Below are 13,149 nucleotides of genomic sequence, written 5' to 3' on the forward strand. Positions count from 1 at the left end.
GCATATACATTACTGTGTGCTTTAATGTACATGGTTGTGATGGCAATAAAGCTCTACTACAACTACAGGTAACTACAGTAAATCCGGACTTACCCACACAATATTGGAGACACCTAGTTTTTCTGAAGCACTAATATAAAAAGACGACATTTACCTATAAGCAAATTTACACTCTATCTTTTCATTTATTTAATAGTTCGCTAGTACATATTGCTAGTACATTTTTGGCTTGTGCATTTTTTTGCTATAAGCGGTCTTCAGTGGTATGGGAAGGTGAATCTGACGTGTAAAATCTGACCTACATAAGGGTCTGTGGAATGGGTCACTTACGTTAGTGGAGAATCGCCTGTGTGTCGGTGTTTCCCAATCCGGTCCTCGGAGACCCATAGCTGGTCTTTGTTTTTGTCGGCTGCAAACCCCCCACCGCAAAAACGGAGACTGTCTGTGGGTCCCTGAGGACCGGATTGGGAAACATTCTGGTAAAGCATGAAATGTAGCATTTATGCATCATTCGAATGACTAAAATCACTGTACTAATGCTATAACTTCATGTATTTCCAAAAAATAAAAAAAACAACAAAACACTGGCCTGCGTGTATTTCCATGGCTACCATTTTACATCCGGAAATCTGCTCCCGCTTCCATTCTCGCTCCTATCTAGCCATTTTACTTGCGGAGTACTTCTGCTTTTAGGGTTAATTTTGAATGTGTAGTAACCCGAATGAAGCTCACAGCCGCTCTGTCAGGCCGCTTCCCACAGCCCCCACAGCCCCCACAGCCCCCCACCCCTGCACCCAGAATGATTAAACGCACAAGAGAAAAAACTTCTGCAAACAACCACATTCCCCACATTTATGAAGATCAAAGCATCAACATCTGGCAATGTGTCAGATGGTTATATAATGGGGGTGGGGGGGGGGGGTTACTTTGTTTTTAGGTTTTTGTCCTGAAATAGTCTGTGCCGTCGCAGCCCTGGTCTGGTTAACAATTCAGGGAAGACCTTTAGAATATAGGGCATTAGCAGCTGACTTAGATACAGCCACAAAAATAAATAAATAAATAAATAAACACAGCTGGAGAAATAACCAGGGAATGTCAGGGTTCAACGGGCAGACAGCAGTACACAAGGTGAAGCAGGAGACACTGGCAATAACCAAAAACCAGCCGGGCAGAGGGCAGAAGCGACTGTCTGATGACTGTCAACTTATCCGACAATTACACATGAATAGGAGGTTGACATCAAGTGACCTTCAAAGAGAATGGAAAACATTCAGTGGTGTGAAGTGCACTTCTAGGACAGTTCATAACAGGCCCCTAGAAGCAGGACTGAAGAAGCCCTTCATCGATGAGAAGCAGGGAAGAGCCAGACTGCGGTTTGCAAAAAATAAAACCCTTTACTCAGATGCTAATCCATAAATTGAGAAATGAGTGGAACAAAAATTTTGCTGTGGTCTCTTTATTTTTTCCAGAGCTGCAGCTTTGCGTTTTTACCACATTTGTTCACGTCTGAGAGATGAAACCTTTGAAAAATCCCTGGTTGATCCACCAGTGGCTCCGCAGCTGTTTTTGCCGGTCCATCACATTTTTGTACGACGTAAACCAGTGGACATCAAAAGGTTGGGAATCCCTACTATATGCGGCACAGGCAGCCACTGGCTGATCTGAGGTCACTGGCTAAGCACTGGCTTACATCCCTCGAGGCGCTCACACCCCCTGCAGTGCCGCCACAGAACAGCTGAGTGATGCGGGGCACAATTTCTGAGGGGGGCATCCACTCGCCTGCCAGTTTTACTTTGTCATAGATGGGGGCGCTAGGAGGAGGGCAAGCAGTGTCAAGGATGTGGATTTGCATGATTTTACCAAAAAAAAAAAAACTAAATGATGACAAGATGACCGGCACATCAAAGCAAGGAAGTCAGTGCATTTAGAGCTCAGGAGGGTGAGGCATACTGAACACATATTTTAAATTTAGTTTCTTTTTATCTTGAGCAGTCACAATTGCTTAAATTAGCCGAATTACTCGACTTTTAAAAAACATTGATTAAAACTTCCCCTATTGATTGTTCGGCAACATGGCAGATGGAAGACAGCTGTGTATAACCGAATACAATTTTATTTTATGAATGTATGGGACAGAACATTATTGGAAGAAGTGCACATTCCGATATTTAAAGGTTCTACGATTATTACTGTGATATTTATAAATAAAAAAAAAAGGAGTTGAACATTCACCAAAAAAAAACTTACAGCCAAATAGAGCTTATCTACCAAGAGAGTCTGTTAAATAGTTTAGTGGTGTTCCCGCAAGTTGTGCCGACACAAGCAGTTCTGACGAAGCACTTGCTTTTATTCAATATGTGTGGAATCCAAATTATTTCTACAGAGCGGGAGACTTACTTCTTTTGGTGACCGGTTCTTCTTCACCTTTCTCTTCATTTTTGTTAAGTTTCTCACAAACATTCCACATTATATATGAGTGAGTCCAACATCAAGGAGAAAAAAATAATTATGAAGCAGCTGAGGTAAACTTTACACTGATTTTTGTTAACATAAACTGTCCAAGTTAATCCTGAGAAGGAACATTAAGGTTTGTTTCCTGTGACAAAGTATAACGTGTTAGTGTAACATAGTCTTAAACCAGCTAACTGTTGTTATTCCGATGTGACAATTGCATGTGCGTAGCAGGCAGTATAGATATTTACGCCATACATCATACAGGCCTAGCTAGCATTGAGGCAGGCACAGAGGTTAGTGATGTCGCCACACACCACCACTTCGTGTCTATGAAGCTTTAACGTTCTCCCAGTATGTGCACGGGTTCACACTGGATCCTCTGGCTTCCTTCCACATTCGAAAAACACGCAACGTAAGTGAACCGAGGTGCCTAAATTTACGGTGTGTGTAAGTCATACATCATATAAACGATCACTCGATTAATCGTTCGATTGCTTGATCGATTAATCGTCAGTTTAATCGAGGCATGACTCGATTATTATGATGGATAGTGACCGCTCAGTTTTTAATTGCTGCTAGATAATGGATGTACAAAGCAAGCCTAGGGTCTGGCTGGAGGACGAGTTATTGAAGTAGTGCTGAAGAAATGGTATATTTAAATTTTGGATGTTAAGGAAAGATATATAAGGAGGTGAAATCAGGTGGAATTTTAACCTGCTGAGCTAAACGACATCGATTCCACCATCGTCCGTGTCACCAAAGTGCAGACATGCACAACGTCTCATTTGCCATTTATTGTATTTTATTACAAACAAAACAAAAAAGGAGATGCATCATTACCATGTCCCGCTCGCCGCCTGCACATGTTCAATTACAACACAGTCACTGATTTTTTTCGGCACCACGACTCACAAGTTGACTGATATCGAGAAATAAAAAGAAACACAACATTTGAAAGGAGAATTGTGGGAGGGGGTAACAAAAGAGCAAGGAAAAAAACATGTTGATTCAATAAAACATTAGTGAAAGGATCACAAATCCCTCTCTGACAAAAAAAAACTTTAGTCAACACATTCAGACTCTTCGCCGGAAACTACTGTGCCCAGAAACGGGGAAAGTGAACGATACACGGCCCAACCCTCCGTCACTTTGTTTTAAATGATAAATGTATTAACGTTTAATTTTGGATTAGGAAATTTGAATTTTTAATCTTTTATAATATAATTGCTGTGATCAATTTGGTGAGAAGTAACTAGCCAGAATTTTCAGTCGAATAATTTACAGTATTCGCCAAAATTTTCCATTCTTTTGTCAGGAGAATTTTATTCAAATGATCAGAGTTTCTAGAGAAGAGGGAACTAGGTTGACTGCAGCTGCAGAATAATGTTAATGATCTTTGACTCTCTCGATGCATTCAGGACAATGTAAGTAATTTATGGTACATGCGTTATTGGAACGCCAAATCTAAAACGTAAACCAGGAGGAGACAGTTTTTTTGAATTTTATTCGTTTCTGAAGTTAGTAAAACCTCTTCGTTCTTCGTTTCTGGTTTCATTAGAAGACGTCTGATAGAAAGACGCATCGTGCACTAAGTGTACTGCTCATTAATTATTAATATTATTATCATTTAAATTTGGATTTTGGTAGAAGCTTTTTTCAATAACAACAAGGACAACGTCAACAACATCGACAACAATAATCATAGTCGTAATAACGAGAATTAAAACACAAGGAAACGGTGAACCAAGTTTAAATATGCAAAGAATATCACAGAATTCATAAAAAGAAAAAAGGAAGATGAATGATGAAATCAGAGGATAACGACAGATGATCGATGGAGGTGAAGTAAGGAATGAAGGGATGTAAAGGCGGGAAGAAGGGCAGATGCTCTAATACTGTATTTTTTATAGTCCAAAGAACATGAAAACATTCAAAAACTTGAAAAAACCCGTCAGTGTTGCCTAATCACTTCTTCCCCAGTCTCAAAACTGTAATCCCGGATAGATGTGGTGGGCGTTCCCACCGAAACAGTGCTTAAAGACTCCCAAGCATGACCACACCGTGTTTGTAGTTCAATAAATACTGCCTAGTTGCATTTCTCTCCCTCACTACTGAATCACTGGAGCAAACAGACCATCAGTCCGAAACCATGGAGACTGTGTGACAATTTCTGCGGATGAAATCTAGATATTGAGGTGCAAAGTAATACCCCACCCCCCCCCCCCCCCCCCCCGTCCCCAAACTCAGTGCCCAGTCTGACATCGGACAGCAAATCTTAATACCCCTCAAAGGAATGAAGGACCACTGGGCCTCAAAAAAGCATGTGAACGCGTAGGGCTTGCAGGTGTGGCTTCGTACACTAGGGTTTGCTCCAGTTAAATAATACACTGTGGAGAGCATGCTTTGGAAATTAAAAAAGAAAACAGAGAGAGAGAGAGAGAGAGAAAACAAATAATATGAAGCACTAATGTATAGGCGTTTTCATGCAGCTCCACCTCAGGTAGACTGGAGGAACAGTTTCTGGCTTTCAAAAGCTTGTGACCCCTTCAGAGCAGACAAGAAGAAAGGAGGGAGGGCAAGGAAGAGAAGATGAAGGGATGGAAGGGGTAAAGGAATAGAATGACAGAATGGGCCACAGGCGTGCGTGCGCGTGTGTGTGTGTCTGTGTGTGTGTGTGTGCATGGGCAGTATTCTTAGCACTGGGAATGCAGTGAGAATGTGGAGTGTTTTTATGTGTTTTATAGTGAGTGTTTGGTGAGTTGCGTGTGTGTGTGTGTGTCCGGTCCCAAATGTAACTTCCATGTGGAGTGCTAATTTATTCAGTAGAACTAGGATCAATATCATCAATTCACTCGAATCACTGATGCGCGTTCAGGATGCATGTTTTGTCATTTTACAGTGTTCGGATGTTTAGCATCACGTACCATTTCCACTGTAAATAATCGTTTGACTCATTTATTTAAAGGCTGCAAAATCCATTCGCAGACCTCAGAGAAACCGCCAAAAATCACCAAAACGGTCAGTGAAGTACTGGGAGGTTTTATAAATGTACTTTTAAGAACCATAAATACCGCATAGTTACATAATGGAAAATGCAACGGTGACCTATGACTTATGACAACTGACCCAGTCCAGATGTGTGTGTGTGTGTGTGTGATGCAGTCCTCACAAACTCTCAGGTCAACTCCCAAGTTACACTAAGTTGCTAAAACGTTTGTAAGGCCTAAATGTTGCTGGGTAACAAGTCGCTTCCTGCAGGTTAGTGTCATGTGACCGCGAGTGTGTGTGTGTGTAAGCACATGTAATGGGTAGATACAGTATCAGACTGTGCGTGTGTGTGTCTGCATGCATGGGAGTCTTGCATGTATTCGCAGTTGCATGTAGCTCAGGTATGTGCGTACGTGTGCGTGCGTGCGTGTGTGTGTGCGTGCATGTGTGTGTGTGTGCGTGTGTGTGTGTGCGTGTGTGTGTGTGCGTGTGTGTGTGTGCACGTGCGCAGGTAGAAGGGTTGACAGAGGATCGCGGTTCAATTCAGTTCAGTCGTCGATGCAGATCACCTCCCCGGCACGCTGCTCCCTTCGGCTCATCAACAGCTCTGACTCTCGCTCCTTCTTCACCGGCATGGGGGGGCCGTTCAGCACTGCGGGGGCGAGAGAGCGGCGCCACGTCACCATGGCAACAGAACCATTCACGCACCCCGGGTCCGTGGGGAACGTTTCACATGCACACAGACGTGACACACTCACCAGGGACACAGGAAGGACATGCCAAGCCACCCCCCCCCCCCCCAAACCCCTGCCCCGCGGTTCTCGTCCTTGGGAGATGCCTGATTTCATCTCGGGCTGGATTCAGACTGAATTGCGAAGCGGCACCGTATCGCGAAGAAGTGCATGGAACAGAGAACAAGAGAACGGAGGGATGAGGAAAAAAAACGACAGAACTGAGCAGAGAGGTGCTGAAGGAACATACTGAAATACGAACAGGGACCACTGGGGACAATATTTTAATGAGCAAGTTTACATATACATTCAGAATACAATATAGTGTACTGTAGTAATAATAATAATAATAATAATAATAATATTAATAACAATAATAATAATGATATAAAAAAAACCCAAGGTAAAAATAAAAATAGGTCATGTTTGTGGTCTGCTGCCGGGGGACGGACACACACACACACACACAGACAGACAGACAGACAGACACACACACACACACACACACACACACACACATGCACGCAGGACACACTAATGGACGGATCGCTGAGGTTCTGGGTTCGGTCCTGGAGAGACCTGAGCACACGCCTTTAGGACTGAGAAGATACAATTTAGGAGCAAATAAAGAAAAATAATAATAATAAAAAACGACGGACAATAAAAATATTCCGGAGGAAAAGCTACATGCTCCTGATCCCCGTGAGGAGCTTGGAGGGAGAGGAGGCCCTGCAGCAGAACGTGTCTGTGAGGTACCATACAGCGGCAAGATAAGGCCCATTAGCCTGAGGTCACGGAGGATGGGCGTCCTCAGAACCACCCACACGTTGGTAAAGACCCCAGAGGGCGTCAGGGGGAAGGGGCTACTGTGCCAGTCCCGACCCGAAGCCTGGGGTTTGGTCTCGTCAGGTGTGTGAACCCCCACCCCCCCCACGTCCTTCCAAATTTAGACAGATCCAAACCGGGGTTTGCTGGTGAGAGGGAGAATGGCGGCTTTAGGAAGCAAAAATGGAAACGGCATCACAAGGTGGAGAGGAATGTAGCACAAGGTGGAGAGGAATGCAGCACAAGGTGGAGAGGAATGTAGCACAAGGTGGAGAGGAATGCAGCACAAGGTGGAGAGGAATGTAGCACAAGGTGGAGAGGAATGCAGCACAAGGTGGAGAGGAATGCAGCACAAGGTGGAGAGAAATGTAGCACAAGGTGGGGACGAATGTAGCACAAGGTGGAGAGGAATGCAGCACAAGGTGGAGAGGAATGTAGCACAAGGTGAAGAGGAATGTAGCACAAGGTGGAGAGGAATGTAGCACAAGGTGGAGAGGAATGTAGCACAAGGTGGAGAGGAATGTAGCACAAGGTGGGGACGAATGTAGCACAAGGTGGAGAGGAATGTAGCACAAGATGAAGAGGAATGTAGCATAAGATGAAGAGGAATGTAGCACAACGCACGTGCTTCTAAGAATAACATGGACCCCGTGCTTTTTTCTCTGGTTTTCAAAATAAAAGAGGAAAAAGCTTCGCACTGGATTCTCATTTTAACAATCATCCTGATTCCACTGTGTTCTTCCCTGGCAGTAAATGCTTAGTGTTTCGGTGTATGAGGGACTGGCTCGTATCCCTTAGCAATGGAACACATACACACATCTGAACTGTGCTCTTGTGAACTATGGGCTGGAATGAAGGCTGAGTGATTGGGCGGCTGTTTCCAGGACAATACAGTCCAGCGGGCTTTCCATGGCCAGACGGCATAGAGGAAAAAACCTCCCCCCATTCTCTGTAAACGATGCTTCTTCCTAATTACTAACAAGAGACAGGGTGTGTGGGTGTGCGAGTAACATAACCATTCAACACCTGTAATCACGACACAGCTCCAACCTTTCTCACACACACACACACACGCACACTTCCCACCACTAGAGGTCAAAATTTCCCTAATCCCTTGTCAAACAAGATGACATACAGCAAAGCCATTTCTCCATATGAAGTCCTGTCTCTATAGCCTTCCCAGTTCAGACTCCCCATTGCTGGTATTCCCAGTGCTCCTCGAGTCTCCAAGTGTGGAGCGATAGGTGTGATACGACACTCCAGTGAGGACTCGCCTGTCCACTGTTGGCTCACTCACTTTCAGGAGAGTGGAGGCAGGAGCTGAGCTGTTGGTTTTTGTTTGGCCGCTCATGAAAAAAATAACGTGCTTTTTTTAAACCCAGTATTCCACATCCCGGAGTTGCGAAAGACATATCTTCATGACATGTGTGAGGGAGAGGCAGGGCTCAGAGTAGTTGATGAGAATTCTCCGGAGGAATGAGAGAGCTGGGGGTCTTCGGGCAGGGTGGCCTTAGTTCTCTTGAGGGGGAAGAGCAAAGAAAAGGAACAAGCCTGGAAGACCGGTACAGATAGGCCCCCCTCGCGTGCCTCTCGGAAGCTCTGCTCTCCATCAGACAGGCGCTTCCTCCATATCGTCAGTGGACCCGTCGCTGTCTCAAAGGGCCCTGATTCTCCCTGTGCTTCCTGAGCTGTTTATCTCAGATACGTATCGTCACGATTTGTGTCCCCCCCCCCAAATTCCCACCCAATGGCCCCTCGTCCTCCACGAAGCAGGAGGAAACAGCCCTCCTGATCCCCTCGTTGGCTTCCTGTGTTTATCTCCCTTCATCTCGTTGATCCTCCACGTCTCCTCCGTTGCCCCTTCTCTCTCTCTCTCTCTCTCTCTCTCTCTCAGGGCTTCTTAGGTCGCCCGTTCCGGGGCAGGTTCTCCACGGTGTTGCTGAGGCGGTACTTGACGATGATGCTGTGCACAGTGGACTTGGGCATTCTCAGCTCCTGCCCAATGGCCCCCTCCGACTTGCCGTCCTTCCACAGGTCCACCACACGCTGGCGCTGCAGGACGTCGTGCTCCTTGGTCTTCAGGCAGGAGCCGGCCTCTGTGGGGGCAGACAAGCGGCAGACTGTGGGCACTGGGGAGGGAGGGAAGTTGGAGGGTGTGGGGGGGTTTGTGGAGGGTGGGGGGGGTTTGTGGAGGGTGGGGGGGGTTTGTGGAGGGTGGGGGGGGTTTGTGGAGGGTGGGGGGTGCACGGCGGCAGCACTAAGCAACACTCAGCAACAACAACCAGTGCGGCGGTTGGGGGGGCGGGGGAGGGGCGGATGGTGGGTGTCCAGATCTAATTTTGCTCCAAAAAAACCAAAGCAAAAAAGTAAAAAATAGGAAGGCTGTCGGGTTGTCCACTCCCAGAAGCGTTCAAAATATCTCCGTTCCTCATTTCCTCAAAAAAGAAGCAACGACAAAACAGGTCACGCTTCAGGAAAAAGTTATGCTCCTGGGGGGGTCGTGGCCCCAAGCGTCGAGGCTGCAGAATCAGAATTACTGTGTTCGCCACCCACGCAGCCTGAGGAGACGGCTTAATATTGCACAGAGGAGGCTCTGGGGGCAGCAAAACGAGGCACGGATTACAAGCGAGTCGCTTCTGAAGTGCGAGCGCCCATTATGAAGGGATGTTGGTCCACCGAGGGAGAGCAGAACACTCAGAGGTTCACAAAATGCTGCTGTTGTTTTTATTTCCCAGCATGCCTTGTTCTCTTCGCGGTTGGCCGCGTTTAAGAGCGGGTCACCACAGTCACAATTAAAAGGGTTTTCACATGATTCCCCCTCCCCTCCCCTCACCCCCCCCCAGCCCATTATTTTTAGGCTGCGGTCAGTGCTATTGGTCTTGGCACAATCCACTCAGATCGAGGACCCCAGGGTCACATGGGCCTGGATTCGCTTCACGGTGCAGAAATAGTACGAGAACTCGGGCCGCTGGTGGAGGCTCCTACGCGGCGCTGTGCGCGTCTTCGGACCGCGTGTCTCTTATCTCGGCCTTGCGATTCCACCCTGGCCATCCTGGCATTAAAGGGTAAGGAGCCGTTATCAAGACAGAGCCGTCGTCATGGTTTCGTGGGAATCAACCAAAGGCAGTACGAGGTGGGGGGAGAATGACACCAAGGCAACAGTTTGATGGCAGACCTTGAAAGGAAGGATGAACAGAGGGGAGATTCTGAGATTCTGAGAATCACTACAGTACTGATAGGTGTCAGGGCTCCTGTGCCTGGGGCCTGATTGGACCTGGCCACTGTCCCTTTAGTCCTTCAGCTACACACTGGCTTGGACTGGTGGATCTTTTTTTAATAAAGTTTTGCGCTTCTTCTCTGGTGTTCACAGAGCAAGGAGTCAAGCAAACCAACATAACATGTGTGAATTGTAGCATACACATATCATAAATAAATCACTGCCATGAAAGTTAACATCCCCACAGTGTTACATATGAATGGCTAAATCACCGGCACGAGAAGTAACCATAAATATGAAATTTGACTATGCGGATTAACACACTTCTTTGCATTTACACGACTGAAATTTCGTCAAAGCAATTTCAGCAAAAACAAAAAAAACAAAACAGCTACATCAGCATCGGCTGCAGAATCACGTCTCACTAGCAATGCTATTGGTCCAGCTGCAACCCTTGTGGACACACCCATTTTCAGCAACCAATCCCGTTCAACATCGTCAACGATACAACCATACATCGCACCGTAAAGCCCGTGCATGTGTGCTGGAGGGCACAGGAGGCGAATAAGACAAGGAGACAACGGAGAGGAAAGGAACGGCGACGCATTCGGGACGGAGCCGCCCCCGTCGGCTGGGACGCGGGGTCAGAGGTCAGCTCTGACAATTTTGGGAGCTGGAACCGGAGTCGCATTGATACAAGGATCGCGTCCGTCGTGACGGACCAGAAGATGCGAAATGACTCGAGTGGAGTGAGTCGCCCACAGTGCCAAGCGCCCATGTCACTGCCTCATGCCCGGGGGGGACCGGCTCTCCCCCCTCAAATCCACTGCAGCCCGTTCTTCCTTAGCACCAGCTCCGCGGAGATTAAATCCAAGCGACATCAAAGCATTCCAGAGTGTGCAAAGCAACATTAAAGCATGCGGTTTGCTCCGGAACCATGATCCACCCTGCGATGGCAGGACCGTGGGCTCCCGCCAGAATGCGTCAGCTGGGTTTTCCGAAGCGGGCCTCACTACCAATTACTAATGAACATGGATAGGGTTGCTGTTTATTGCATAAAACAGATAAGATATATAACAAATGCAATACAATATCGAAGCATCGATGAAGTTCGCTGAAGGTCACCAACTCTCCACCTGCCCTTGCATCCAGCTTTTGGAATCTCCCTTCCCCCCCACAGGCAATGGAAACCTGCAAACTGACCTGATATGAAGGAACCAGGAGGCATCTGACTGTAGTTGGCCCCTCCCAGAGGTATGGCCCCCGACGGGGCAGGGGTGAAGGGTGCCCCAAAATTTTGCGGCGTGGCGTAAGGTCCCGGGGGGATGGGCTGCAGAAAGGAAAAACATGTGGATGCGCTGTGGACTCCCTGCCCAACGCCATCCTGTGGCGTTCAGATCTGCCTGACCTCTGTGAGCAGATGCACCTGGAGCTTCAACACCATTTGGAGCTGAAGTATCTCTGCAGACCCCATGCTGCCATATATGTGCTGGTGTGCATTTCAAAATATGCATGTAATTGCATTTCCATTACAACTGGTTGCATTAACTAATTACTAATAGCAATGACGCTCCATAAATCCCTCTCATCTTCATTCCACCTGCTCTATCTTGCTCTCCACGACACACAGACATGTAGGTGAGAGGGAACTTGGCAGAGAGGGGCAGCCACCTGTCGCGGCGCCCATGGAGCTGGGGGGTTAGGGGCCTCGCTCGAGGGCCCGTATGACATGTAGCTACTCTGCCAAAGCCGCCCTCAAAGCAGCGGCCTTCCGCTCACAGGCACAGAGGCTTAACTGGCTGAGCCGCGTACTGGGTGTAATCAGGGATTACAATGCGGTGTGTCGTCATGTAAGAATTCAGCATGTCGCTTTAGCGCAGGTAAGACCACTGAGAGCATAATACACATAAGTGGCCTGTGCTCGTACACAGCCGTGTGCTGTTCTGAGATTGTAGGAGGAGAGCAGGTGTAACCTTACTGGGGGCGTTAAGGTCTCGGTGCCCTTGTTAGCTAATCGGCTGAGGATGCTCCTCTCGGACATCTGCAGGCGGGCGGCGATGGGCGGGACTCGGGACAGCGTGGCGGGCAGCCGGGTCACGTCTGCCTTCATGTCGCTCAGCAGCTCCTCCAGCTGGTTCAGCACTGCAATTACACACGAGCCGCTGTCAAGCTGACACGGACGCGTGGTGTTGGCAGTGAGCGGGTGTTCATTGTTCTCCAGGGTCTCCACAAGCTTGATCTGGACCAAGCACCCTTAGAGGCACGAACGCACGCAGCCTGACACGCACCTTTGTGCAGCACGGCGTTGGCCGGCTTGTTTCCCGCCAGCGACTCCTTGCTCAGGTGCTGGTGCGACTCGGCCAGGCACTCGACCTCGGCGAAGCGAGCGTTCAGGGCCATGGCGGGGTGCGTGGGGTCCTGTGTCATGTTCAGGTACGCCGCCCGCCGCAGCTGTTCCTCTATTACCAGGGCTTGCTCCAGCAGCTGAGGGGGGGGGGGGGGGGGGGGGGGGGGGGGGGGGGTGGAACATGCAAGGAGGTTAACCCTGGCAAAGAGGCCCGGTGGAGAAAATCAGAGAGACTTAAATGGCCATTTGAAGGTTTGGCAGGAGACCGAGATCCCTGCAAGAAACTGACAGCAGGACGTCATCGGCAAAGATCCAAAGTTCAGCCGAAACCTGCAAAGAAATTCAGACGGATGGAGGCCTTTAGCCGGGCAGAGTCTCCAGCCCGAGGAGCCGCGGCGGACCGACAAAACGACATATTATAAAATGTGACGGCGAGTGACGAACCACACGGAGACGCAAACAGCAGCAAGTATAACATTCGGCGGGAGAATTAAGGTACATTTAATATGCAGAGCGAGAAGCCAGCAGACACTGACTGTTTTGAAATGCTCTCAAAAGCAAAGCGTTCTTTGAACTAATCAGAGAAA

At 47.9% G+C, this 13,149-nt stretch overlaps 1 protein-coding gene and 1 long non-coding RNA gene across 2 annotated transcripts in view; one reads left to right on the forward strand and one right to left on the reverse strand.

Annotated features, from left to right (window-relative positions):
* Positions 1-7,205: 7,205 nt before the first annotated feature.
* On the forward strand, positions 7,206-7,830 carry LOC125750027 (uncharacterized). The gene is made up of 3 exons (XR_007400272.1): positions 7,206-7,310; positions 7,355-7,530; positions 7,597-7,830. It is a non-coding gene; the product is annotated as an uncharacterized LOC125750027 (long non-coding RNA).
* The window catches only part of chd3 (chromodomain helicase DNA binding protein 3), a 34,708-nt gene continuing 29,387 nt past the window's right edge, over positions 7,829-13,149 (reverse strand). Inside the window, 4 exon segments of the mRNA XM_049027251.1 lie at positions 7,829-9,094; positions 11,419-11,545; positions 12,194-12,357; positions 12,504-12,699. Of these exon segments, the coding sequence (XP_048883208.1) occupies positions 8,889-9,094; positions 11,419-11,545; positions 12,194-12,357; positions 12,504-12,699 (693 nt within the window). The 3' untranslated portion in view covers positions 7,829-8,888.

This window comes from Brienomyrus brachyistius, chromosome 10 (genome assembly GCF_023856365.1).
Source record: "Brienomyrus brachyistius isolate T26 chromosome 10, BBRACH_0.4, whole genome shotgun sequence".
NCBI classification, from domain to species: domain Eukaryota; kingdom Metazoa; phylum Chordata; class Actinopteri; order Osteoglossiformes; family Mormyridae; genus Brienomyrus; species Brienomyrus brachyistius.